The sequence below is a fragment of the Balaenoptera physalus genome, assembly GCF_965194825.1.
Source record: "Balaenoptera physalus genome assembly, chromosome: 16".
NCBI lineage: Eukaryota > Metazoa > Chordata > Mammalia > Artiodactyla > Balaenopteridae > Balaenoptera > Balaenoptera physalus.
Genome location: NC_138898.1, coordinates 85,928,955 through 85,952,083, shown reverse-complemented (window position 1 = coordinate 85,952,083; position 23,129 = coordinate 85,928,955). Strand labels below are relative to the sequence as shown.

At 49.1% G+C, this 23,129-nt stretch overlaps 3 protein-coding genes across 16 annotated transcripts in view; 1 reads left to right on the top strand and 2 right to left on the bottom strand.

Annotated features, from left to right (window-relative positions):
- Positions 1-8,681, bottom strand: part of ZCWPW1 (zinc finger CW-type and PWWP domain containing 1) — a 30,831-nt gene extending 22,150 nt beyond the window's left edge. For 5 of the 13 annotated variants that reach the window (XM_082431267.1, XM_082431268.1, XM_082431258.1 and 2 more), the window contains exons 1-2: positions 7,503-8,187; positions 386-5,100 (exon numbers count right to left, since the gene is read on the bottom strand). In XM_082431267.1, the coding sequence (XP_082287393.1) occupies positions 386-724 (339 nt within the window). In that variant the 5' untranslated portion in view covers positions 725-5,100; positions 7,503-8,187. The other 8 variants (XM_082431266.1, XM_082431261.1, XM_082431262.1 and 5 more) reach the window with 8 other exon arrangements.
- Positions 8,682-8,878: 197 nt separating this feature from the next.
- On the top strand, positions 8,879-13,629 carry MEPCE (methylphosphate capping enzyme). Of its 2 annotated transcripts, none has more exons than XM_082431254.1 (4): positions 8,879-11,148; positions 12,391-12,609; positions 12,787-12,913; positions 13,186-13,629. In XM_082431254.1, the coding sequence occupies exons 1-4, from the start codon at positions 9,466-9,468 to the stop codon at positions 13,260-13,262; spliced, it is 2,106 nt and encodes a 701-aa protein (XP_082287380.1). In that variant the 5' UTR covers positions 8,879-9,465; the 3' UTR covers positions 13,263-13,629. The 2 variants fall into 2 exon arrangements, with proteins under 2 accessions (XP_082287380.1, XP_082287381.1); XM_082431255.1 differs by having other exon boundaries at positions 8,881-11,148; positions 13,030-13,629.
- A 488-nt stretch (positions 13,630-14,117) lies between these two features.
- On the bottom strand, positions 14,118-15,563 carry PPP1R35 (protein phosphatase 1 regulatory subunit 35). The gene is made up of 4 exons (XM_082430903.1): positions 15,024-15,563; positions 14,691-14,943; positions 14,474-14,610; positions 14,118-14,368 (listed from the first exon to the last, which is right to left on the bottom strand). Exons 1-4 carry the CDS (start codon positions 15,549-15,551, stop codon positions 14,195-14,197), a joined length of 1,092 nt encoding a protein of 363 aa, XP_082287029.1. The 5' UTR covers positions 15,552-15,563; the 3' UTR covers positions 14,118-14,194.
- Between the last annotated feature and the right edge of the window lie 7,566 nt (positions 15,564-23,129).

The window sequence follows — 23,129 nt, the reverse complement described above, 5'->3', positions numbered from 1 at the left end:
AGACTGAGAGCATAAAGTCAACCTAAGGATTCCATAAATTCTATCCCAGATCTCCTGGGAGTAAAGGAGTCAAAGAAAAGGAAAAAGTTTATAAAATTTCTGTCTACTTCTACTCTCACCTCCATCCCACCTCAGCCCCTCCCTGCCCAGTATGCCCTGCTAAACGCTTTCATCAAAACACTTTTTACCTCTTAGAGAAGAAAATAGAAGCCCCAAAAAGAAATCAAAAACTGAAACTACAGGATGAATTTTCCCTGTGGGATTTACCACATTCAAATTTATGTTATAAATATTTAAATGTCTTCTGAAATGAAAAGATCCTGTTTGCCCAGGCTGGGTGACTAGGAGAAACTGTCCCACTAGAGCCCATCATTGTGATTTTTACCTTTTCCTTCTTCTCTGCTTTCTTGTTGTCTTGAGCCCTTCCTTTTATCTCCTGGCCACTGCCTGTACCATTCTCTTTGGTTGTTTTCTCCTTCTTCTTCTCTAACCTGGCCTTTAGCAGGCTTGGCCTGGTCTCTGCCTCTGGGGAACTGATCCCCAGGATCTCCTCCTTCGATGAGTTAAGGTTACAGGGCATCAGGCTATGCAGTTTTTGTGCAGGTGGGGCAAAGGTTTTCTTTGGTCCCTTCCCGCATTCTGAAAGAAATGTGATCATCAAATGGAATTTATGAAATATAGAATCTAACACAGAAATTGCCAAACACTGCCACTGATTGACCATATCAGAATTATCTGGATATGAAATATTGATTATAATATTATAATATTATATTATGAAATATTATGATATGAAAAAATAATAATTATTTAACAAATTCAGATTCCTAGGCCTTCCTTCCCCAACCCTCCCAGCCCCCGACCCTCTCATCCCTGCCCTAAGATTCTGATGAAGTAGTTTGAAGTGAGGCCCAAAAATCTGTAATTTTACAAGGCTATCTAGATGATTCTGATGCACTACCAGGTTTAAGAACCACTGAGTAAGTCAAAGGTGATAAATATAAGTATGCAGGAAACTGAATTATTCAAATGTGAAAATTTTTTTTAATTTGCTTGTTTTAACTTTGCACAAAATTTTAGGGGAAATTAGAGAAATTTTTAAAAACCTAGTCAAAATCTACAAACGATGCAATGAAAATTGTACTGATCCTCCCAGGTATAAGTAATGTATCTTTCTTCTAAGCTTCCATAATACTTTGTACCTGTCCTGTGGCATTTACCACATTTAAATTCATGTTTTAAATATCTAAATGTCTCTTCTTTCCCTACGAGTTCATACATTTCTTGAATAAGACTGTTTCTAAGTCAAATATATTTCACTCAAAGTGTCTAGAAAAGTAGTAACTTTAACAAAGTGGACATGAAATACATGTGAATTGAGCTTCCCTTTGGAGGTAAAGGTGTCCAGATGACCAAGGGCTGAGAAAGAAGAGGAAAGTGACTCTTGACTCACCGTCTTTACTCTGCAAGGTTGTCATCATTCAGCTCAGAAGCTACACTTTTCTTTATGCCTCTGTTAGAAAAAAGAAATGAACTGCTATGACTCTGAACATGATTTTTTAAATTTTATTGAAGCCTAGCTGATTTACAATGTTCTGTTAATTTCTGCTGCACAGCAAAGTGAGTCAGTTAAACTTATATATATTCTTTTTCATATTCTTCACCATTATGGTTTATCACAGGATACTGAATATAGTTCCCTGTGCTATACAGTGCTGATCGAACATGATTTTAAACTTGTTCCTCTCCCTGTCTTCTTGGATTCAGGGTCTCTTTGCCTGGGACACTTGAACTACATTTTCTGCCTTCTTGACTACAATTCTACTCCTCAGCAGTGCCAGTTACATGCTGGAGGATAATAAGAGTTGCTGTTTTAAAGATCAGCAACAATCTTTAGTGTTTTAAGTTTCTAGAACCATGTGCAACATGAGGTAGGCACTTGTAAGTAGGTAGAAATGATAGTGGTAGTGATTTGTTAAAAAACAAAATTCAGGGGCTTCCCTGGTGGCACAGTGGTTAAGAACCCGCCTGCTAATGCAGGGGACACGGGTTCGAGCCCTGGTCCGGGAAGATCCCACATGCCGCGGAGCAACTAAGCCCATGCACCACAACTACTGAGCCTGTGCTCTAGAGCCTGCGTGCCACAACTACTGAGCCCGCGCGCCTAGAGCCCGTGCTCGGCAATAAGAGAAGCCACCGCAGTGAGAAGCCCGCGCACCGCAACGAAGAGTAGCCCTCGCTCACCGCAACTAGAGAAAGCCCGCGCGCAGCAACGAAGACCCAATGCAACCAAAAAAAAAAAATTAAAAAAAAAATTCAACTGAGTAAACTTTGAGGATCTTATTGGCTTTATTCAACAATTCACGAATTGGGCAGCATCCAATCTACCAGATAGACAGGAGCTCCAAGGAGCTATACAAAATTAAAGACTTTTACAGGCAGAAGGGAGCAGGAACAAGGAAGTAATACTAGGCAAAAAAAAAAAAAGCAGGTTGGTCATACAAGGTTATTTTCCTTTAAGGGACTATTGGAGTCTATCAGGCAGATTACCCAACTAGTGCTGATCAGGCAATTCCTGATTGACTGGTTTAAGATTCCATTTCTGGGAGACCTAACATTGTAATTAAGTTGTCTTGGTTTAGTGACGTGGAGCTTAGCATAAGCAACCCCATTTGGTGCCTCTTATTAAAACAAGACACGTTTTTAACAGCCAGAAATATAAATAGTAGTAGAGTAGTGGTAGTAGGGTGTGGACAGTCCTGGGAGTTAAACAGTGAGTTTTCTTCAGAGGGATAACCTCATTTCACAAGGTTCTCCTAAATACTTAGAAAAAAAAAAAAAACCTATAAATTCTCCTACCTAATTCAGACATCCCTATGCATAGAGAACCCCCTTTATTAACATCACTATAATGTATATCTTCCCTTTACCTAGATCTTCTAGTCTAATAAATTTCCGAATGTGCTGGATTCTCGCAATTTCTATTCATGGCTCAGAAATATTTAGTAATCAGCAGAGGTCCCCAGAGAAGCTAGTAATAAGAATCTAGCATATTCACTCTATATCCATAGTTTATCTGTAGCTATCTACTCACAGATGTTCTATACAATATCAGCATGCTTCATTATTTCTACCAAAATTGTGACTAATAATAATGAATAACACTTATTGAGAACTCACTATAAACTTTGGATATGTCATCTCATTTAATTCTCCCAATACATCTATGAGATTGATACCATTTTACAATTGGGGAAATTGACGCTTAGAGGGATTTAGAGACATTAAGTAATCGATAAAGTGGTAAAAATCAGGATTAGAATCTGTCTGATTTATAAGTTTGTGTTATGAACTGTGCTACTCTACATCCCAATCATCTAGTTCAGTGGTTCAGTGCTTCACAATAATTTTAATATCACAGCACACATGTAAAGCACACATTAAAAGTACACATTGAAACACACAGAAAATATTTCTAGGTACTCCAGGGTAAAAGGACCAGGCTGCCCACATCCATATAAAACTGAGGGATGGGAGTGGGGGGCCTCCAGCCACACTAAAGGCTGAAGAGGTTAACATCTCTACACAGCTATAAGTCATTTGTGACCCAGCACAGTGCCAAGACTCATCTTGTGATGTTCCAAGAACTTGTACATTTTTCCAGTTTTCACTTTCCACCATTAATATTATTTCTACCCAGCTGTGGTTTGCCCAAAACCTCAGTGTTAATACATGGTAGAGTCAAGATGAACCCAGGTTTTGGCTTCTAAATTCTAATAACATGTTTGTTCTTCTCAGTGATCTTATTTCTGGCTGTTGGTTTTGAGTGCTTTGAAGGCCCTGGACCTGAAACGCAATCTTCCAACTCTGCCGTCTGCCACTATAAAGAGATCCAAAAGCAGCATAAAATGCATCTTTGGGTTCATACAGTCTTCCCTCTAAAGGGGCTGAAAATTTTACGACCCTCAAATGGCCAAGCTAAACACTCAGTTGTTCAGGGTGTAGAATTCCTCCCTCCAGATCCCAAGATGAATTCAAAAGGTACTGGAGACTTGACTTAGTGTGGCCACAGCATGGCTGAATATAAAGTATTTTAAATTTTTTTTTTTTGGTATTTTTCTGTTCCTTTTCTTCATTCCATAAATGCGAATAACTGATATGCGCTATTCTGCAGTAACTACTTTTCCTATATATTAAGAAGCACATTTTATCATTGTTTCCATCTTAACTTTTCACCACCAACTCCCAAACTTATTTGACTCTGGAAAAAAAGCAAGTGGGACATTGGGGGAGAATCACTGCAGCAAACTGGTCCCTTCTTTATGATAATCCTAAACAGAAGCCAGAAACTGGATAAAATTAGGCTGCAAAAGGAATAATAATAATAAATGACAAACATATCTTCTCCCAGACTCTAGAATTCCAAAAATGATCCTGAGAAGTCCCTATGAAGACAATCAGAATTATAAAACTATACTAAATGAGAAAAACAAAATGAAAATTAGTGTACCTGAGATGACAAAATTTGATTTTTTAAAATGTTCATCTATATAAGATGCTTGTGTATCCATAAACTATCTCTGGAAGAATACACAAGAAACTGACAAAAGTGTCTCAGCAGATTGGAAACGGGTGGCTGGGGGTGGAAATGAGCTCTCTACTGTACCCTCTTGTGTAACTCTAGCATTTTATACATATACCACCATTTCAAAGTGATTTTTTAAACTCTATTTTTAAAATAAAAAGAGTATTTTAATCAACCTAAAATGGCAAAATTTTTCCAATATTTAGGTTCAAATCATTATCTAAACCTATACTGACCTCTCTAGGCAAAAGTGTGTTACTGGAGCCCCAACCAACTAGATAAAATTGTGGATCACTGTTGAGTTAATAAGATGTAGTAAATATACAAGCAGCAATGAATACTGGTTTTCCTTAACCTACAGTGAGGGTGTGATGAAGAACATTACTTTTAAATAAAATCTCTAACCTGATCAATAGAGAAGGGAAAGTCTGGAAGTCACTGTCTGACAAGCCAAGTCTCTGCTCCTCTGTTTCAGGTGAAGTATTTTCTCCCACAATAATGAATGTTGAAATCTACTTCAGAGAGAGAAAAACAATTTTAAGGAAGTTAATAAATATACAAAATACCACCAACTTTCACCTGGCCAGCTATGAGATGACTGGGGGCTCTAGACCCAGGAATAGGGGCTCTAGACCCAGGAATAACATTTGAGGTTCTAATTTCTTTTTTCTGACCTTAGATGAAAAAAGAGAGACCAAAAAATCCAATAAAGCTTTAAGTGTGAAAGTAACAGAAAGTTCCATAACCAGATCCTAACTACTGAACTGACATAAGAAAGAAGGGTGAATAAGGAGGGGAAAATAACTTAGAAATAATAAAGGGAACCAAGAGAAGGTGAATGAGCTGTTCCAAAAAATAGTTTTCTTTCATTTAGAACACTAAAAATCATGACACTGATTATAGAATGAAATCACCTAGCTCAGCAGATCTCAAAGTGTGATCCAAAGACCCCTGAGGGCCCCCTCCCTTTTTCAACTACTTATCTGTGTTAGGCTGGGTTTTCTCATACTTTTCAACCAAAACAAGATATCGTAACAGATTGAATTCAGAAACAGATGAAAATCCAGCTGTTTTCTATTAAGCCAGACATGAAAGAGATTTGCAGAAATGTAAAACACCATTCTTCATACTAAATTTTCTTTCATTTAGGAAAATACATTTTTCATTAAAATATTATCTATGTTAACATTATGTAATGGGTTTATTATCGTTATTTTAAAATTAATAAATAAATGTTTAATTTTTTTCTCAGTTTAATTTCTAATATACTAGTATCAATAGATCCATAAATAGATATAAACCAATCTTTGGAATCCTTCATAATTTTTAAGAGTATAAAAGGATTCTGAGACCAAAATGTTTGAGAATTGATCTAGCTAAATAAATTCAGTCTTGTCAATATTTTTCAAAAAGCATTAATCCTCCTCCCCCTTCCCCCCATTTAGAATATGTTCACAAATTTCTCCCCTCTTAAGTATCCAATTATTCCCTCTTTATATTGTCCCTGGAATCCTTGGTCTAAAAGAAAAGAAACCCTTTAGAATTGTCCTCTAACACAGACTCCGTGAGCCTCAAAAAACTGTATTTAAAGACTATATTTTGAAAAAAAAAACAAGAAGACTATATTTTGAGCAGAGAACAAGGAAGATCGAGTTTCTGTTCTCACTGAGCTGACATTCTAGTGGGAGTAGTTAGACACAAACAAAAATAAGTAAATATATATTGTAAAATAAATAAAGACTATATTTTGGGAGCAGTTTTCTCAGGGTTACTTGAGATGCTGCCTCCCAGGCTTGAAGTCCTCAGTATGGCCACCAGATAAAACATAACTCTTAAATAAATAAATAAATAAGGACTATATTTTAAATATCCTTTAAGCTGGAGTTTGATTTCTTTTTGTCTTAATGTCTAACGGCATGTAGATCCCTGCTCATTATCATTCCTCCGTCAGTAAGAGGTTTTTTTCTCTTTCTCTCTTCCTTCCTTCCTGTCTCCTTCTTTCTTTCTTCCTTCTTTCTCTCATGTGCACTCAGCAAGCATGATTTAAAACTTTTAACAAGACAGAAGGAAAAAATGATCCCCGCTACGCTTACTGCCCATAGCAGACTACCTAACAAGACATTTCCTGTCATAACTAACTGAACTAAACCTTTTACATAATCTTATAAATAAATTAATGGTGACTAAAGCTTCTCGGTTCAGAGAGTGCAAGGAAGCACAGAGATACGGGCACTTATCACCGGAACAGACTCTTTCTTTAGGACCCTGATCCTGGTTCAGACCCTTGCTATCTAACTCCCGAAAAGCTTCCATACTTGCCCCAAACTATTGCCGACCTCCCACTAGCCTTTTGTGTTGTTTTCGCTTACAGGGGTCATGCCCATGGACTCCCAGACTCCGGCAGCATTTTGCCTCACAGAGCACCAAGGCGACGTCTGTAACAATAAAAGGCCTAATTCCACCTTAAAACCAGAGGGAAGAACTTTGACGGACCCACATTTTTCCCTCTCTCTTCCCTCACCAATTCTGCCTTAAGCACAGCATTTAAAACCGGAGGTACCACAGAACCAAAACTCCTTGACTCCCCTCAAAGGGTAAAACAGTGGCTTTCTAGCCTCTCTTCCCCATCAACAACTCCCCCACCATGAGAGAATTTCCCCTCAGCTCCCCCTCCCCACCCCCAACCCGCGGAGGCACCAGGACCCGCATTCTCGCTCAGGTCCGTCGTCGCCCGCCGTCGCCCGCCGTGATATTGAGTTACTTTTGTTTGTTTGTTGGGAGTAAGTTTGCGGTTAGAGATTCTGAGAACAGGGGTTAAGAGTTGGACGGCACCCTGAAGAGAAAACTTCTCAGGCGACAGGTGCCAGGATTGACCACGCCTAGCACCTTCAGCTGCAAGCGGAGAAGCACCAGCTACCTTCTGGAGAGATGAGAACCTAAGGGCGAGGAGCACAGTGGGCTAAGGCAGAGATTCTCCAAGCACCTCGAACCTCGAGCCACTCTTCCCGCCACCAGGGAAAGGCGCGAGGCCACGCACAAGCTCCACCTCCACCCCCACCGGCGGCGTGCTCGCAGGGCTAAGGCGCATGCGCAACTGGAATCGGCTTCTGCGTCTGCGCAGCTGAGTTATTTCCGCCATCTTCCAACAGAACGCCCTGTAAAACTACAAATCCCATAATCCTCGTTGGCCTCACTTTTTTTAGGTGGCAGCAATAGCGCCTGATCGTTCAAGATGCACATCTTCCTTTTACTAACTTTTCTCTGTGCCCCAGACTGCCTTTTCCTTCCTCTGGGAATCGTGCACTGATTCCCATTCTTCCTCTTACTCTCCTTCATGCCCTTATTTTGGTATTTTATTTTGAGACTCTCCTTAACCCCATTCTCGCCTCTTCCTCCCTCTTCTCAGCCACAGGACCCGCACCCCAAGCGCTGTTGGCAAGGAGAACGAGCCACCAAGCACCCTCTGGAAAGGCCGTCGAGTAGCTTCTTCCCCATTGACTGAGGCAGGGGGTCCCAAAGCAGGCCAAAGCCTCTTCTCCGCCCACATTCGTTTTTATATAAGGCGGCGCGAAGCCGCAGCGTGTGCTCGGGAAGGCCTGCGTACGAGGGGGCGGTGGTGGTGGGTGTACTGCTATTGGTGGCTGTGGTGGGCGTCGGGGTCGCTCTCCGCGGGCTGGGGGGCTCGTGCGCAGACGTCGGGTGGTGGGCGGAGGCTTTGGTGTCCGGGAGGTGGGTGGGGAGGCGGAGAGGAGGGCGTAGTGTCCCCAGGTGATTGCGATTGGGGAAAGGCGGAGGAGCGAGAGAACTACTCGGCCATTTCGGGGGAAGAGGAAGTTGGACAACATTGCCTGTTTTAGTATTTTTTTTTTCCAGTTCAGCAGAGAGTATTTTCCAGGGGGTGAGTTAAAATGACCTGTCGTATTTTACTGAGAACACTTCGTAGGAAGACGGGCAGTACGCTCCGCTCTTTCCCCTCCCCTACTTTTAGGTGCACCCCTCCGCTCCCTCGGAAGCCCTTCTAAATAGGTGGACACAGGGGGCAACCAGGTAATGAATAATTCATGAGGGCCGCCCCGTTCCTTAGCCACGCCCCTCCGAGTCGTGCTGACGCATGATGCGTGTACCAAACCTGAGGAAGCAACGTAACAGTCCCCGCCCCTAGCACGGAGGGCGGGGCGTCATCTCCAGCACGTGCTGCATCTACCCGCGCAAGCCCAAAAGGGTGTGCGCAGGCGCTGCCCACTAGGGGGAGGAAGGAGGCGGGGTAGGGAGGTTGCTGGTTTAGAGCCGGGCGGAGACCGCTGAGACTCATTCCTCAGGAGCAAGGGTCGGGTGTCAAGGAGACCTTTTCACACCAGCTCCCCGTCCCCCGCCTACGGTGGGTGGGATCGCGCGGCAGAGACAAAGGATATCAGTAGGGACGGACATAGCTGCGAAGGGAAGTAGGGTGTCAGTTTGGGGTGGTGGGCTTTTGTGGGGGCTGAGAGGGGCTATATTTAAACTCCCGGAGCCGTTAAGTTGGTTCGTACTCTGATGCGCGCGCAACCAGGGTGGTGGCGGAGTGCGCATGCGTGATTCCAGGGAGAGAGGAACGCGCCCCAGCAGTGCGCGCTCGCGGCGAAGCGGTAGTGGTAGTGGAGAAAGGGGTCGGCGCACGCGCGGTTGATTCCTCGAGTTCGGGTCTCGCGGGCATCTTGTTTTGGTCTCGCGGGCGAGTAGGGCGCGCTTCGGGGGAGGCGCTTGGGCGCGAGACTAGGGGAGAGAAGCAGAACTGCGCGCGCACTCGCGAAAGGGGGGGGGAAGCGAGCGGGGTCTAGGAAGGGGGGTTAAGCCCCCGGTCCCCCCGGTTGCCCTCGACTGGGACGGAATAAGGGGAGGAAATGATCGAGATGGCGGCGGAGAAGGAGCCGTTTCTGGTGCCGGCCCCGCCGCCGCCGCTCAAAGATGAGTCGGGCGGAGGGGGCGGCCCCACTGTGCAATCGCACCAAGAGGCAGCCTCCGGGGAGCTCCGCGGCGGAACACAGCGTGGGCCGGGCCCGCGCGCACACTCGGCGGGATCCCCGGCTTCTGGGGCCGGCAAGGAGAGCCCCGGGGCTGCATCCACCCCTCGGGGCGGTCAGTCGCAGCAGCAACGAGGGGGCGGCCCCCAGGCGCAGTCGCACGGGGAGGCCCGCTTGTCGGATACCCCCGGGCGAGCCGCTCCCCCGGACGTGGGGGAGGAGCGACGGGGAGGGGGCGGAACAGAACTGGGCCCCCCTGCTCCTCCTCGACCCCGTAATGGCTATCAGCCCCACCGGCCCCCTGGGGGAGGTGGGGGCAAGAGGAGAAATAGCTGTAATGTAGGGGGAGGCGGTGGAGGCTTCAAACATCCGGCCTTCAAGAGGCGCAGGCGGGTCAATTCGGACTGTGACTCTGTCTTACCCTCCAACTTCCTCCTGGGGGGCAATATCTTTGATCCATTGAACCTGAATAGTCTCCTGGATGAGGAAGTGAGCCGCGCACTCAATGCGGAGACCCCAAAGTCATCCCCACTTCCGGCCAAGGGGCGAGATCCAGTGGAGATCCTCATCCCCAAAGATATTACAGACCCTCTCAGTCTCAATACTTGCACTGATGAGGGCCAAGTAGTCCTTGCTTCGCCACTCAAGACTGGTCGGAAGCGGCATAGACACCGGGGACAGCACCACCAGCAGCAGCAGCAGCAGCAGCAGGCAGCTGGAGGGAATGATAGCCACTCCGTGCTGCCGACAGCCCCCCTCGCTTCCTCACTCCATGGGGAGGGCACCCCGCAGCAGCAGCAGCAGCAGCATGGAGGCCAGAACCGGGACGCCCCCGAACCCTATGAACTCAACACAGCCATCAACTGCAGGGATGAGGTCGTGTCTCCCCTTCCATCTGCCCTACAGGGTCCCTCAGGCTCCCTTTCAGCCCCTCCAGCTGCCTCAGTTACCTCTGCACCCCCGTCTTCCTCCTCACGACATCGCAAACGTCGCAGGACTTCCAGCAAGTCAGAGGCAGGGGCTAGGGGTGGAGGCCAGGGTCCCAAGGAAAAGGGCCGAGGGAGTGGGGGAGGCCGCCACCACCTCCACCCACTACCTGCTGCGGGCTTCAAGAAGCAACAGTGCAAGTTCCAGTATGGGAATTTTTGCAAGTACTATGGGTACCGCAATCCTTCCTGTGAGGATGGGCGCCTTCGGGTGTTGAAGCCTGAGTGGTTTCGGGGTCGGGACGTCCTAGATCTGGGCTGCAATGTGGGCCATTTGACCCTGAGCATTGCCTGTAAGTGGGGCCCATCCCGCATGGTGGGCCTGGATATTGATGCCCAGCTCATCCACTCGGCCCGCCAAAACATCCGACACTACCTGTCCGAAGAGCTGCGTCTGCCACCCCAGACTTCTGACGGGGCCCCAGGAGCAGAGAGTGAGGAAGGAACCACAACCGTCCGAAAGAGAAGCTACTTCCCAGCCTCACTGACAGCCAGCCGGGGTCCCATTGCTGCACCCCAAGTGCCCTTGGATGGAGCAGACACATCCATCTTCCCCCACAATGTTGTCTTCGTCACGGTAAGAGGGTTCACAGGCTCTTGGGATAGGGGCCAGGAATAAAGATGAGATTAAATGGGAACATGGCAGGGAAAGGTTATGACCCAGAGGGTGTCTGTGCATGCACCCCTCCCTAGGAAAACCAAGTCCTCGAGAGAAGGGTCTGAATCTGCGATTGATTCCACAGGGTGTGTCTCCCCCCCTATAACTGGGTCGGGGGGATGGCGGGGGGTGGCTCTACTTGGAGTCCTTTCTCATGACTGCAAGCCCCAGAATTGGGGCAGACTCCTCTTGCCCTGCTCTTGGCCAGTACTGTAATCCAGACCTGTCGACCTTCCCCGTTAGAGGATGTGGTCCAGATGAAGACTTGTCCTCCAACCTACTGAAGGTGCATGAAGGGATGGGTTTCAGACATGGAATGTCTTGGGATGCGGGGGGGGGGAGAATTAGGGTAGTGGCTGACTAATTACAGTTTCTGTCCTTTGATAGGGACCTTGTTTGCATTAGATGCAGAGTTGATTGAGTGTCAGTGGCCAGGAACCTAAGCGGCTTGGCCTTAGGTCATCTCCATACTGACCCTAGATGGTGGGATGGGGAAGCGTCAGAAAGAGTACTGTGGGGAAGCAGGAGAGAGTACCATGTCTTCAGTGTCTGTCCCCTGACTGCAGGTGGATTCCCATAAAATGCTCCAGTTAGGCCAGCTACAGAAATAGTTGGCAGTGTGTTGGGTTACAACCTAGAAGAATGGACTTTGCAGAGGGTGGTAATGATCTTATCATCTAGAAAAGGTTTCCTGAGGGATGGGGTTCTTCCATTTCTCTGGGAGAAAAAGAATAGGCCTGAAACTTCGCCAGTCCCAACTACAGGGAAGGAACCCACAGGTCTCCCCTTTCAAACCTGGGTTGGGGCCCTTTGCATAACGTTGAATCTCTCAGCTTAATGACTGTGGGGTGGGAATAAGTAGGGGACAGGGTCTTGGGAGAACCCCACCATTCTTTCTCTGCAATTTGACCCCCGCCTTTGTGATCTCATGGATAATTTGCTCAATTTAAAGTTACCCAAGCTCCCTTTTTATGTTTGATTGGCTTACCACCAATAGAAAGCAAGAAAATGAGACTCAAACAGGGCACCATTTGGGAGTTATTTTGAGGAGTGTCAGAGCAGATTGTGGCCAAGGACTAAAGTGAGGCTGCAGAGTGGGTTGTGAGGGGGCAGTGGTTCTTTTATGCCTCTGTTGACCTCACCCCCAATTCTTGCCCTCAGGGTAACTACGTGCTGGATCGAGATGAGCTGGTGGAGGCCCAAAAACCTGAGTATGATGTGGTGCTCTGCCTCAGCCTCACCAAATGGGTGCATCTCAACTGGGGAGACGAGGGGCTGAAGCGCATGTTTCGCCGAATCTACCGGCACCTACATCCTGGGGGCATCCTGGTCCTGGAGCCTCAGCCTTGGTCATCCTACGGCAGGAGGAAGACTCTCACGGTGAGTTGGGGTTTCTGTGGAAGTTGGGCCTCTCCTTCCTTTAGTTGAGGCAAGGAAGGCCTCAAAGAAGCAGAAAGAGGACTTTCTGAACAAGGTGAAAAGGCCCCCTGGGTGGGCATCAGCCTCCACCAGCAGAGAAGGCAACGAGCTAAAGTGATCCCTTGCCCTCCTCCCTAGGAAACAATCTACAAGAACTACTATCGAATTCAGCTGAAGCCAGAGCAGTTCAGTTCCTACCTGACATCCCCAGAGGTGGGCTTCTCCAGCTATGAGCTTGTGGCCACACCCCACAACACCTCCAGAGGTAAGGCTGGCTTATTTTGTTGGGGGAGGAAGGGAGGCCAGTCCTGGTGCAGGGTGCAGACCCTGTGGAGTCTTAAGGTCCTGCCAACCCCTCCTGATTGCACACTCTTCCCTCAGGCTTCCAGCGTCCTGTGTACCTGTTCCACAAGGCCCATTCCCCCAGCCACTAAGTGGCCCCCTGAACAGAAAGTGTGAAGCTGCCCGCTGCTCCAAAGGACCTGGGGGGGGAAAGGAAAGTATCCCAAGGTCTTTTCTTTCTGCCTCCAAAAATAGTTCCCTCTCCTGGATCTGCAGAGAAAGCTTTTCCTGTGTTGCTGCCCCAGCCTCTTCCCTCCACCTCTGGCACCTAAGCAGCAAGCCCAGCTGTGCTGGAGTCACCATCATCTTCCTCTCCCCTAGCCCACTGGGCTGGATGGCATGGACTGTTTGCTGCCCTCTGTTCTCCGAGGGCATGGGAGGTGGGGGGTATCAAGTTCTCTAGCCTCTTCCTCCTGTTCTCCCAAGGAGAGATTCCTATTTCTCCTCGGCCCTTGTCCCTAGCTGCGTTTCAGTGGACCACGGATAGATGGACTGAGGGTTAAGAGGGGGACGTTGCTGGGGAGGCATGCAGGTACTGTGAAAATCCTTCCCTCTGCTGTCCCTCACTGGGAGAGGGGGTTGGGTTTGGAATGTGAGAACAGCACAATAAACTTGATGTTTAGGGCAGTGGCCCACACACCTGTGTCTGGCACATTCTAGTTTGGGGGGGGATGGGGGAGGGGGGTGGTGGGGTGGGGATGGTGCCTCCTGGTAGAACCTGTGCTTCCTCTCTGCCCAAACTATAGTCTTAAGGAAGAGGGAAGGTTTTTCAATGGTTGGGAAGGTTGCTGAATGCTAACGAAACCCACACACAAGTGTACAGAACCCTAGGCCAGGAAAAAGGGGTATGTGAACTTTGATGTGAAACTTTAAGAATCCATCTATCCTCCCCCAAAAACACACTGACAGAATTTTTTTACGTAAGCTTTTGGCACAAGGCTAACTTTGGAAGAGTTAACCGTGGAGTCGAAGTGGAACTAGAAAAAGGCACTTTTAGGACCAGACCACCTGCCTGCTCTACTTCTCATCACTACCAAGTTCCTTTAAAGGAGGGCCAAAACCTTGACTTTCTGGCAGCTTCCAACCTGAGGCTTGACCCCATCTCAAGGCTCCCAAGAAGAGTCCCATTTGTTAGCAAAACCACTTTATTCTCATAGTTTAAAAACAAAAAAATACGAACTAGCAATCCAGGGAGCCTCCAAGTCTACGCTTCCCATCGCCTCAGTGTCCGATGCATAAGGAAGGTATCCTCTGAAGGGCGGGGCCGGAGTTGAAGCCGGAGAGGGGGCAGACCTTCCAGGGTCAGGTGTGGAGATTCATAAAATAATGTTTCTGGATCACACAAAATGGTCATGTCTGGCCCTGGCCCAGGTGGCTCCTGTTGGAGCACAAAGCAAGGTTACCTTCGGGGCGGGGACAAAACCCCTGGCAGTTGGGGAGGAGGGGGGACGGAGTAGGGGAGACTCAAGCCCAGGTCCCTCACCTTTGGAGGCGGGGCTCGGGCCTGCGGCGGCAGGAGCGCCAGTTTCTCCCTCAGCGCGGCGTTCAGAACCTGTTCCTCGGGCACCTGCAGGCTCACCAGGTCTCGGAAGAGCCGCTTGGAGCGCGGCACGTTCAGCCCTGAGATCGCAGGAGGAGCGGAAGTGAGCGGCGCCTCGCACCCCCGCTCCCGCGCCCGGCCGGCCGCCTGCCCCCCTCACCCTCGGCCACGCTCTCTTCCAGGCTGCAGCGGGTCTGGAACGACTTTCTCAGCTGTTCTTCCACGGCCTTCGCGGCATCGAACTGGCCCACGGCTGCGGCCCGCGCGGCCTGCAGCTCGAAGCTCAAGGCCAGGCTACTCTGCTGCGCGGGCGTCCCCAGGTCCTGCGGCGCCGCGGGCTTCTCGCTCGGTGCGGCGGCGGCCGGCGGCGGCTCGGACCGTACCGGGGAGGGCGGCGCCAGGCGGAAGCGGACCTGGAAGCAGAGAGCGGGGCGGTGAAGAGGTCGGCGCGGGGTCGTCGGCGGGCTGGCGGCCAGGCCTTCCCCTAGCTCACCTGTCGCCCCTTGCGGGCCCCGCCCCGCCGGTCCGCCCGCCCCTTCCGCCGTCCCGGGCTGCAGTTGGACCGCCCGCGCCCGGGGCTCTCGGACAGAGGGCTCAGGCTCAGGCTCAGGCTCAGGCTCAGGTCCAGGCCGGGCTCCGGCACTGGGGCTCCGGGCTCGGGAGCTCGGGGTTCTGGGGGTGGCCCTGGGTCAGCCACGGCCTCTCCCCCTTCCACCGACTCCAGCTCTGACTCCTCACAGCCCATCATCTTGGGGTGTCTGCAGGGGTGAGGGGTCGCTAGGGGCCAAGGGTCACGGGACACGGACTCGCCACCTCCTCTCCCCCGCCCCTCTAAGACCGGGCTACCGAAAACCGTTAGCGCCCGCCCCGCTCTATTGGTGCGCCTAAGCGTCACTTCCGTTGCCCCGGTCCCCGTCTCCCGGCAGGCTTCCGCCCACAAATCCTTGCCCCGCCCCCAGGCCTGGGTTTTAGAGCTGAAGCCCTTGGAAGCTCTACGGGTCCTCATTAGGACCATTTTCATTTAGAAACTTGCGGTACGGCGTCGTTGCCCTATCCAATCGTCACCACCTGGCCTCCGCTGGAATCCGGAGTGTGTCAGTCCTCCCTATTAACGGTCCAGCGTCCCCATACTGGACCTCCCTACTCCGTGCCTCCACAGCATCTCCGGGTGTTCCGTCGCCTCCGAACTCGGACCGGAGCTCCCCAGTTTGAGTGGGGGCGTGGCTCGCTGACTCCAGCCTCGGGCTCCCTCCTAGGCGACCGTAGTTGCCTGGGCGACAGCAGCCTCATTCCGCCTTGCGGCCTTTTGTGACTTTTTCCCCTTCGAAGATCCACTAAAATATTCATCTATATAAAAAATAAATATCTGCATATAAGTACAGTTTTTAAAAAATTTTAAAAACTATATAGAACTTAATACATACACACACACATACACATACACACGAGTACAAAACTGGTAAATGTTAATGAGATTGGTGGATTATGTGAATGGCAACATCCTGGTTGTCACAGTATAGTATAGTTGTGCAAAATGTTACTGCTTTAGTCGGTTCATGCTGCTATTAACAGAATACCACAGACTGGGTGGCTATAAACAACAGAAATTGATTTCTCACAGTTCTGGAGGCTGGGAAGTCCAAGATCAAGGTCCTGGCAGATTCCATGTCTGGTGAGGAACCACTTCTTGGTTCATGGGTGGCTATCTTCTCATTGTGCCCTCACATGGTGAGAGGGGCAAGGGAGCTCTCTGGGGTCTCTTTTGTAAGGGCACTAATCACCTAATCACCTCCCAAAGACCCCACCTCCAAATACCAACACTTTGGGGATTAGGTTTCATTATAGGAACTTTCAGGGGACACAAATATTCAGTCTATAGCAGTTACCATGGGGGAAAACTGTGGAAAGTGTACGAGGGATGTTTCTGTATTATTTCTTACAACTGCATGTGAATCTACAGTGATCTCAATAAAAATTTTAATTAAAAGTAATGCTGGGGCTGGGAAGAAGGGCAGTGTATGAGGGTGGGTGTATAGAGGAAACAAGATCAGCCAAATGTGGGTGATTGTTGAAGCTGGGTGATGGGTACATGGGGGTTTATCATAATATTTTTCTTTACTTTTGTATATATTAGAACATTTCTATGATTAAAAAAAAAACTTTGGGTTTTTGGGTTTTTTTTTTAAAGGAGGCTGAGATAGCTTTGGCACCCAGGAAGTGTTGGAGCTGAAACTTGAAACTGCACCCTATCCCCCAACCCTCAGGCCTGGGCTGTGATGATGGATATAAATGCCCTACAGGAACGCTAGCCATGAATTCAGTAAACTCAATTCCTCAGTCTTAAAATCTAGCCACTTCACCTCACATCAATCAGAATGGCCATCATCAAAAAGTCTACAAACAGTAAATGCTGGAGAGGGTGTGGAGAAAAAGGAACCCTCCTACACTGTTGGTGGGAATGTAAATTGATACAGCCACTATGGAGAACAGTATGGAGGTTCCTTAAAAAAATAAAAATAGAACTACCATATAATCCAGCAATCCCACTCCTGGGCATGTACCTGGAGAAAACCATAATTGGAAAAGATTCATGCACCCCAATGTTCATAGCAGTAATATTTACAACAGCCAAGACATGGAAACAACCTAAGTGTCCATCAACAGATGAATGGATAAAGAAGATGTGGTGTATATATATATACAGAATGGAACATTACTCAGCCATAAAAAAGAATGAAATAATGCCATCTGCAGCAACATGGATGGACCTAGAGGTTATCATACTAAGTGAAATAAGCTAGACAGAGAAAGACAACTATCATATGATATCCCTTATATGTGGAATCTTAAAAAAATGATACAAATAAACTTATTTACAAAACAGAAATAGACTCACAGACACAGAAAACAAACTTATGGTTACCAAAGGGGAAAGGGAGGTGGATAAATTAAGAGTTGGGGATTAAAATATACACACTACTGGGCTTCCCTGGTGGCGCAGTGGTTGAGAATCTGCCTGCCAATGCAGGGGACACGGGTTCGAGCCCTGGTCTGGGAAGATCCCACGTGCCGTGGAGCAACTGGGCCCGTGAGCCACAATTACTGAGCCTGCGCATCTGGAGCCTGTGCTCCGCAACAAGAGAGGCCGTGATGGTGAGAGGCCTGCGCACCGTGATGAAGAGTGGCCCCCACTTGCCGCAACTAGAGAATAGCCCTCGCGCAGAAACGAAGACCCAACGCAGCCATAAATAAATAAATAAAATTTTAAAAAAAAGACTTAAAAAATATATATATATATACACACTACTATGTATAAAATAGGTAACCAATAAGGACCTACCGTATAGCCTATATAGCACAGGGAACTATACTCAGTATCTTACAATAACCTATAATTGAGGAGAATGTAAAGACAATGAATGTACGTATAACTGAATCACTTTTCTGTATACCTGGAACTAACACAACATTGTAAATCAACTGTATTTTGTTTAAAATAATTAATTAAATAATTAAGTTTTAAGCAAAAAGAATAACTATAAAACATTTTTTAAAAATCTGGCCGCTGGGCTTCCCTGGTGGCGCAGTGGTTGAGAATCTGCCTGCCAATGCAGGGGACACGGGTTCGAGCCCTGGTCTGGGAAGATCCCACATGCCACGGAGCAACCAGGCCCGTGAGCCACAATTACTGAGCCTGCGCATCTGGAGCCTGTGCTCCGCAACAAGAGAGGCCGCGATAATGAGAGGCCCGCGCACCGCGATGAAGAGTGGCCCCCACTTGCCACAACTAGAGAAAGCCCTCGCACAGAAACGAAGACCCAACAGAGCCATAAATAAATAAATAAAAATTAAACAACAACAACAAAAAAATCTGGCCGCTACCTCTTCTTAGGCCTGGATACAGAGATTAAAACAAGCCATTACCGGGAATTCCCTGGCGGTCCAGTGGTTAGGACTTGGCACTTTCATTGCCGGGGTCCTAGGTTTGATCCCTAGTTGGGGAACTAAAATCCCGCAAGCTACGCAGCATGGGCCAAAAAAAAAAACAAGCCATTCTGTTTGCCAGCTTATGTTATGGGCCTCCAAGAAGTGCAAAGTTCACCGAACAACTTTAAAGAAACAATATGAATATGAGGATGGGTAAGTGGAGGTGAGGGAATGAGGGGTCTCAGTCCAACCTCCACTCTGCCTAGGATTTTTTTGGCTGGAATTGCTTGTGCTCTTTTTTTTTTTTTTTTTAATTATCATGTACATATTTATGTTAATACAATTTGATGTTGCTCTTCCTCTCTAAAAAAAAAAAAAAAGTCCCCCCTTTAAGAGGGAACTGATAAGCAAGGAAGATTCCTTCTCTATCCTGAACTTCAGAGTCCCCTCATGGCGGCATGTTCTAGAGCTGTACCCTCTTCTGCAAAGATGGATTCCAGTTACACACCACACCAAACCAAGCCCTGACTGGGGGCAGTAGAAGGTGCGAAGGGGGAACCCAGGAGGAGGGAGTGAGGAGAGAGATCGTAAATGTGGTCCAGGAACTGACCCCCCCACCACCACCACCTACTCAAAGCAAAGGAGAGGAGAGACAGAGAAGCTCCCCCGAACCCCGTTAACTGAGATTGCCAAGTGAGGGGGCCCTGCCCGAGCCCTCATCAACGAGCCCCTCCCTCCACTCTCCAGGCTGGGGAGGTCCCACCTCTGCATCACTTCCCATCCTGGGAAGGGTGGGAGAGGAGAGAAGAAACAATGCTGAAGGAAGAGGGAAAGGAGCACAAGAAGACCCCCAGGAAGAGGTCATGCTTCGTGCTCTTGGGTTTTGTCTTGGTGGGTTAGACTCACCAGGCAGTGGTGCTCCCTTTACTCATCTAGGACAGGCAATCCCAGACACGGATCCTGGCTTGGGAAAGACAAGGCTAGGTGCTGGAAGGGGTCATTCAGGGTCATCCCTGAGGTTCTGCTGGGCCAGACACTATAGGTGGGCTAAGGTGGGACAGCAGACAGGACAGGGTCAGAGGTCCTTCAAGGGACCATGCTGTTGAGTAGCACCAGCATGCATCCAGCACAGTGGTGTGACTGGGACCATGGCAGCAGGCAGCTAGGAAGACCCGCCCCAGCTGAGAAGGCAGGGGAAGAGCCAAGGTTCCATCCAGGAAGGCGCCTCCAATAGGGCCCAGACACGTCAAAGAGATGAGGCAGCAACCCTCCGCCACCACCCTCTGCAAACCCCATGTGCAGGGACCCCTCACTTCCCATCTCCCACTCCCAGACTGGCTGCTGCCGAAGGGTCAACCCAGAGACACCTCCACACTGTGTCCCTGTCACACAGGGGGTGCTGGAGGATGGGAGTGGCTGACCTTGCACTTCAACAGCTGTAACCCACCCCCCAGCCACACACACATCCACGCTCCCAGCCCCAATGTACTTTCCCATCCTACCTAATCTCAGAGGTTGGCAGGGTAAACCACCCCCCAGCAGAGGGCCTGAGCCCTCCACTCCTTTCTCTCAACCCAGAAGGAACAGACCGACATCTGGAGGCGAGGGCACAGATCCGGCTGCCCGCCAACGCACTGACTCTGAGCCCCTCGGCCTGGCCCCTCCAGAAGCAGGGAAAGGAACAGGAGGGCCAGGATGGCACCCCTTATGTCTGAGTCTCCAGGGATACGGGATGAGACCAGCTTCTGGGATGAAGGAGAGTTGAGGGTAGGGAATAAGGTCTCATTCGGAAGAAGCTGTCCACAGTCTGGGCGGGGTAGGGAATGAAGAAGGGGAAATTGGATGAAACTAGGAAAACAGAAACAGGTTTTCAGGGTTGGAGGTATGGAGAATTCAGTGGAGCTGGGCTTGGCAAAGGGGAGAGTACTGGATTGCGAGCCTGGGCTTGCTGGGGAAGGGATGTCCTTGATGTCAACATAGGGAACAGAAGTTGATGCCCATTGGTTAGGGCCTAAAAGAGCCTGGGGAGAGGCTGGTCAAAAACCACTGGAGCTACAAGAAAGGGGATAGAGGCCATGAGCAAGGTGGGTGGGGTTAGAGCCACAAAACATATGGCCATAAACCAGGAAGATGGAGCCATGGGTAGGGGAAATTTAACTGTGCAGAGGGACACATGGTAAACTGCTGGCCTTACCCTGGGATACAGGTCCTAACAGATCTCTGCCTGGCTGAGAGTTGGCACCTCAAAAAAATGGGATGGGGGCAGTCTGTTACTCAATGAGGGTGGGCACACAGGATGTGCTGGGGGATCCCTAGGGTGAAGGGTGATTCCGCGGAAACCTCTAGATCAAACAGGGAGATGCTGGCGTGAGGTCTTTGCACAGCCCGAGGCTGGCTGGTGGAAGAGAAGGATCAGAGTCCCTCTGACTCCACTCTCTGCAGTGGTCCCAGGACCATCTGCCAAATGCCAACACAACAGGAAAAGACAGGGTGGGGTGGGGGAAGGAGAGGAGGGGGAATGCTGGAAGGGATGGGAAACAGAAAGTTTCCAGGTAGGGATGAGAGGTGCTCTAGGCGAAGAGGCGAGACGGGGGGTCAAGGGGGGCAGAGACAAGGTATTTGGGGCTGGGACATCACGAAGTGACCAAGAGGCGGGGGCCACGTTCCCCAGCAATAACCTCAGCTTGGGCAGCTGTGCAGAAACTTGAGGAGGGACCAGGGCCGGGGGTAAAAGGGAGAAGGCCTGAGAGGGAACTGAAGCTCTGAGGTCCTGCCTTGGTCCTGAGGCTGCAGGGGGTTCCAAGATGGTGGAGAAGGAACCCTGGCTCAGAGCCCACTGGTGTTCACCGCTGCTGAGGCTATGGGAAGCTCGGGTGGGGCAATAGGACTCTCCTCCCCAAAAACTACTGGGACGGGGGATCCCAGCCTCCGCAGACCACCACCCTCCCTTGGCAAAGCCTGAGCCAGCTTCCCAAACTCTTCCCCTTTATCTCAACCTGTGTCTCTGCCCTCACACTCTCCCCACCTCCCCTAAGCTGCCCCCAAGAGGTGCCCAGGCACAGACTGAGCCCTCTCCCAGGACCTGCAATGCAGAGGGGATCTTAGAGTCTATGAGAAAACTGACCCAGGGCTAGCAGCTGGTAGGTGCAGAGCCAGGGCCTGAGCCCAAGGCACCCTCCTCTGTGTGGTGCCCAGCCTTCCTCTCCCCACCCGCCATTTATGCTCAGGCAAGACGGTGGCCATGTTCCCCAGAGCCCAGCACAGGCCCACCACAGAGAGAGAAGATAAATATTTGCCAAATAAGAAAAAAGTATTCTTTTCAGGATTTAAACACTATCCCTGATTCTGACAATTTAGGATTTGACTAATATGATGATTTTTTTTTACTTGGCCCAAAATTCTTTGGCATTCCTTCCATTGAGAGGCGCAGTGTACGTCCCCTCCCCTTGAGTGTGACTCAGGTGCGCCTTCACTGAAACAACCCTGCTTCCCACAAGCCAACCACCGCACTAGCTGGGAACTGGAGCAGGAGGGAGGGCAGGTGAGACGGCCAGCCTGGGGGTAGCCCTGCTGAGGGTCCCCCAAGGAGCCAGGTGGTCTCCTTTTGTTATGTAAATTAAGCAGCTCTCCAGGTAACCATCACCTTTCCTCCTTTTCTGTGGCTGCCAGGGAGCTCAATGCTAAAGTTGGGCCAGATTGCAGTAACTGACATTGGCCTAGGTTTCTTGCACATTTAGCTCCTTTGAGACTTTAAAAAGTAAATGTAACACCTACATCACAGGATTGCTGGGAGGATTACAAGAAGACATTTAACATCTTTCAGAACCCACTATATGCTAGGGGTTACGCTAACTGCTTGAAACAAAACCCTGTGTGGTATTATCATCCCCATTTTGCAGATGGGGAAATACATCCGCATACAAAGAGGCCAAGTGATTTGCTCAAAGTCACACAGCAAGTAGGTATAGGAAATGGGACTACACTCTAAGGCTCTTTTCGTAGATCTAAAAGATAATGCATGTGTGAAAGCACCTAAGTCAACAATGGTTTCCTTCCTTCCATCCTTGGGCTCCCTCAGCACATCTGACCATCCCTCAGCTGGGGCATTTCTCACCCCGCATTGAGACTATCAATTTACCTTCTCTCAGCTGTGTACTGGGCTGGAGTGAATCACCTTCAAAACTGCCCCAGGCAGGACCTAGCACTCAGTAATTGTTTGCTGAGTGAATGAAAACCACACCACTTGTATTCCATTACTCATTGTAAAGCTCTTTCATTCATCCCACAAATATGTACTGAGCACCTACGCTGAAAATCTAGGGCTGCAGTTAAGTCCTCTGGGGACACAGCTTTGTTTAATCCTACCAATCACACTGTGTGTTTGCTGTGAGTGCTGTCATGCACATTTTTGAGGAGTCTAAGACAGTGGCCCTCAAACTCCAGCACGCATCAGAATCTCCTGGAGATCTTGTTGATGGGCTCCACCATAGCGTTTCTAATTCAGTACGTCTGGAGTGGGGCCCTAGTAATTGTGTCTCTAATAAACTCCCAGGAGACGCTGATGCTGCTGGCCCCTGGTCCACACTTTGAGAACCACAGCTAGTAAGGGGTGAGGTGTCGGTCTACACCCAGGTCTGCGTGACTGCCCAGGCTCTTACCCACAATCCCTAGT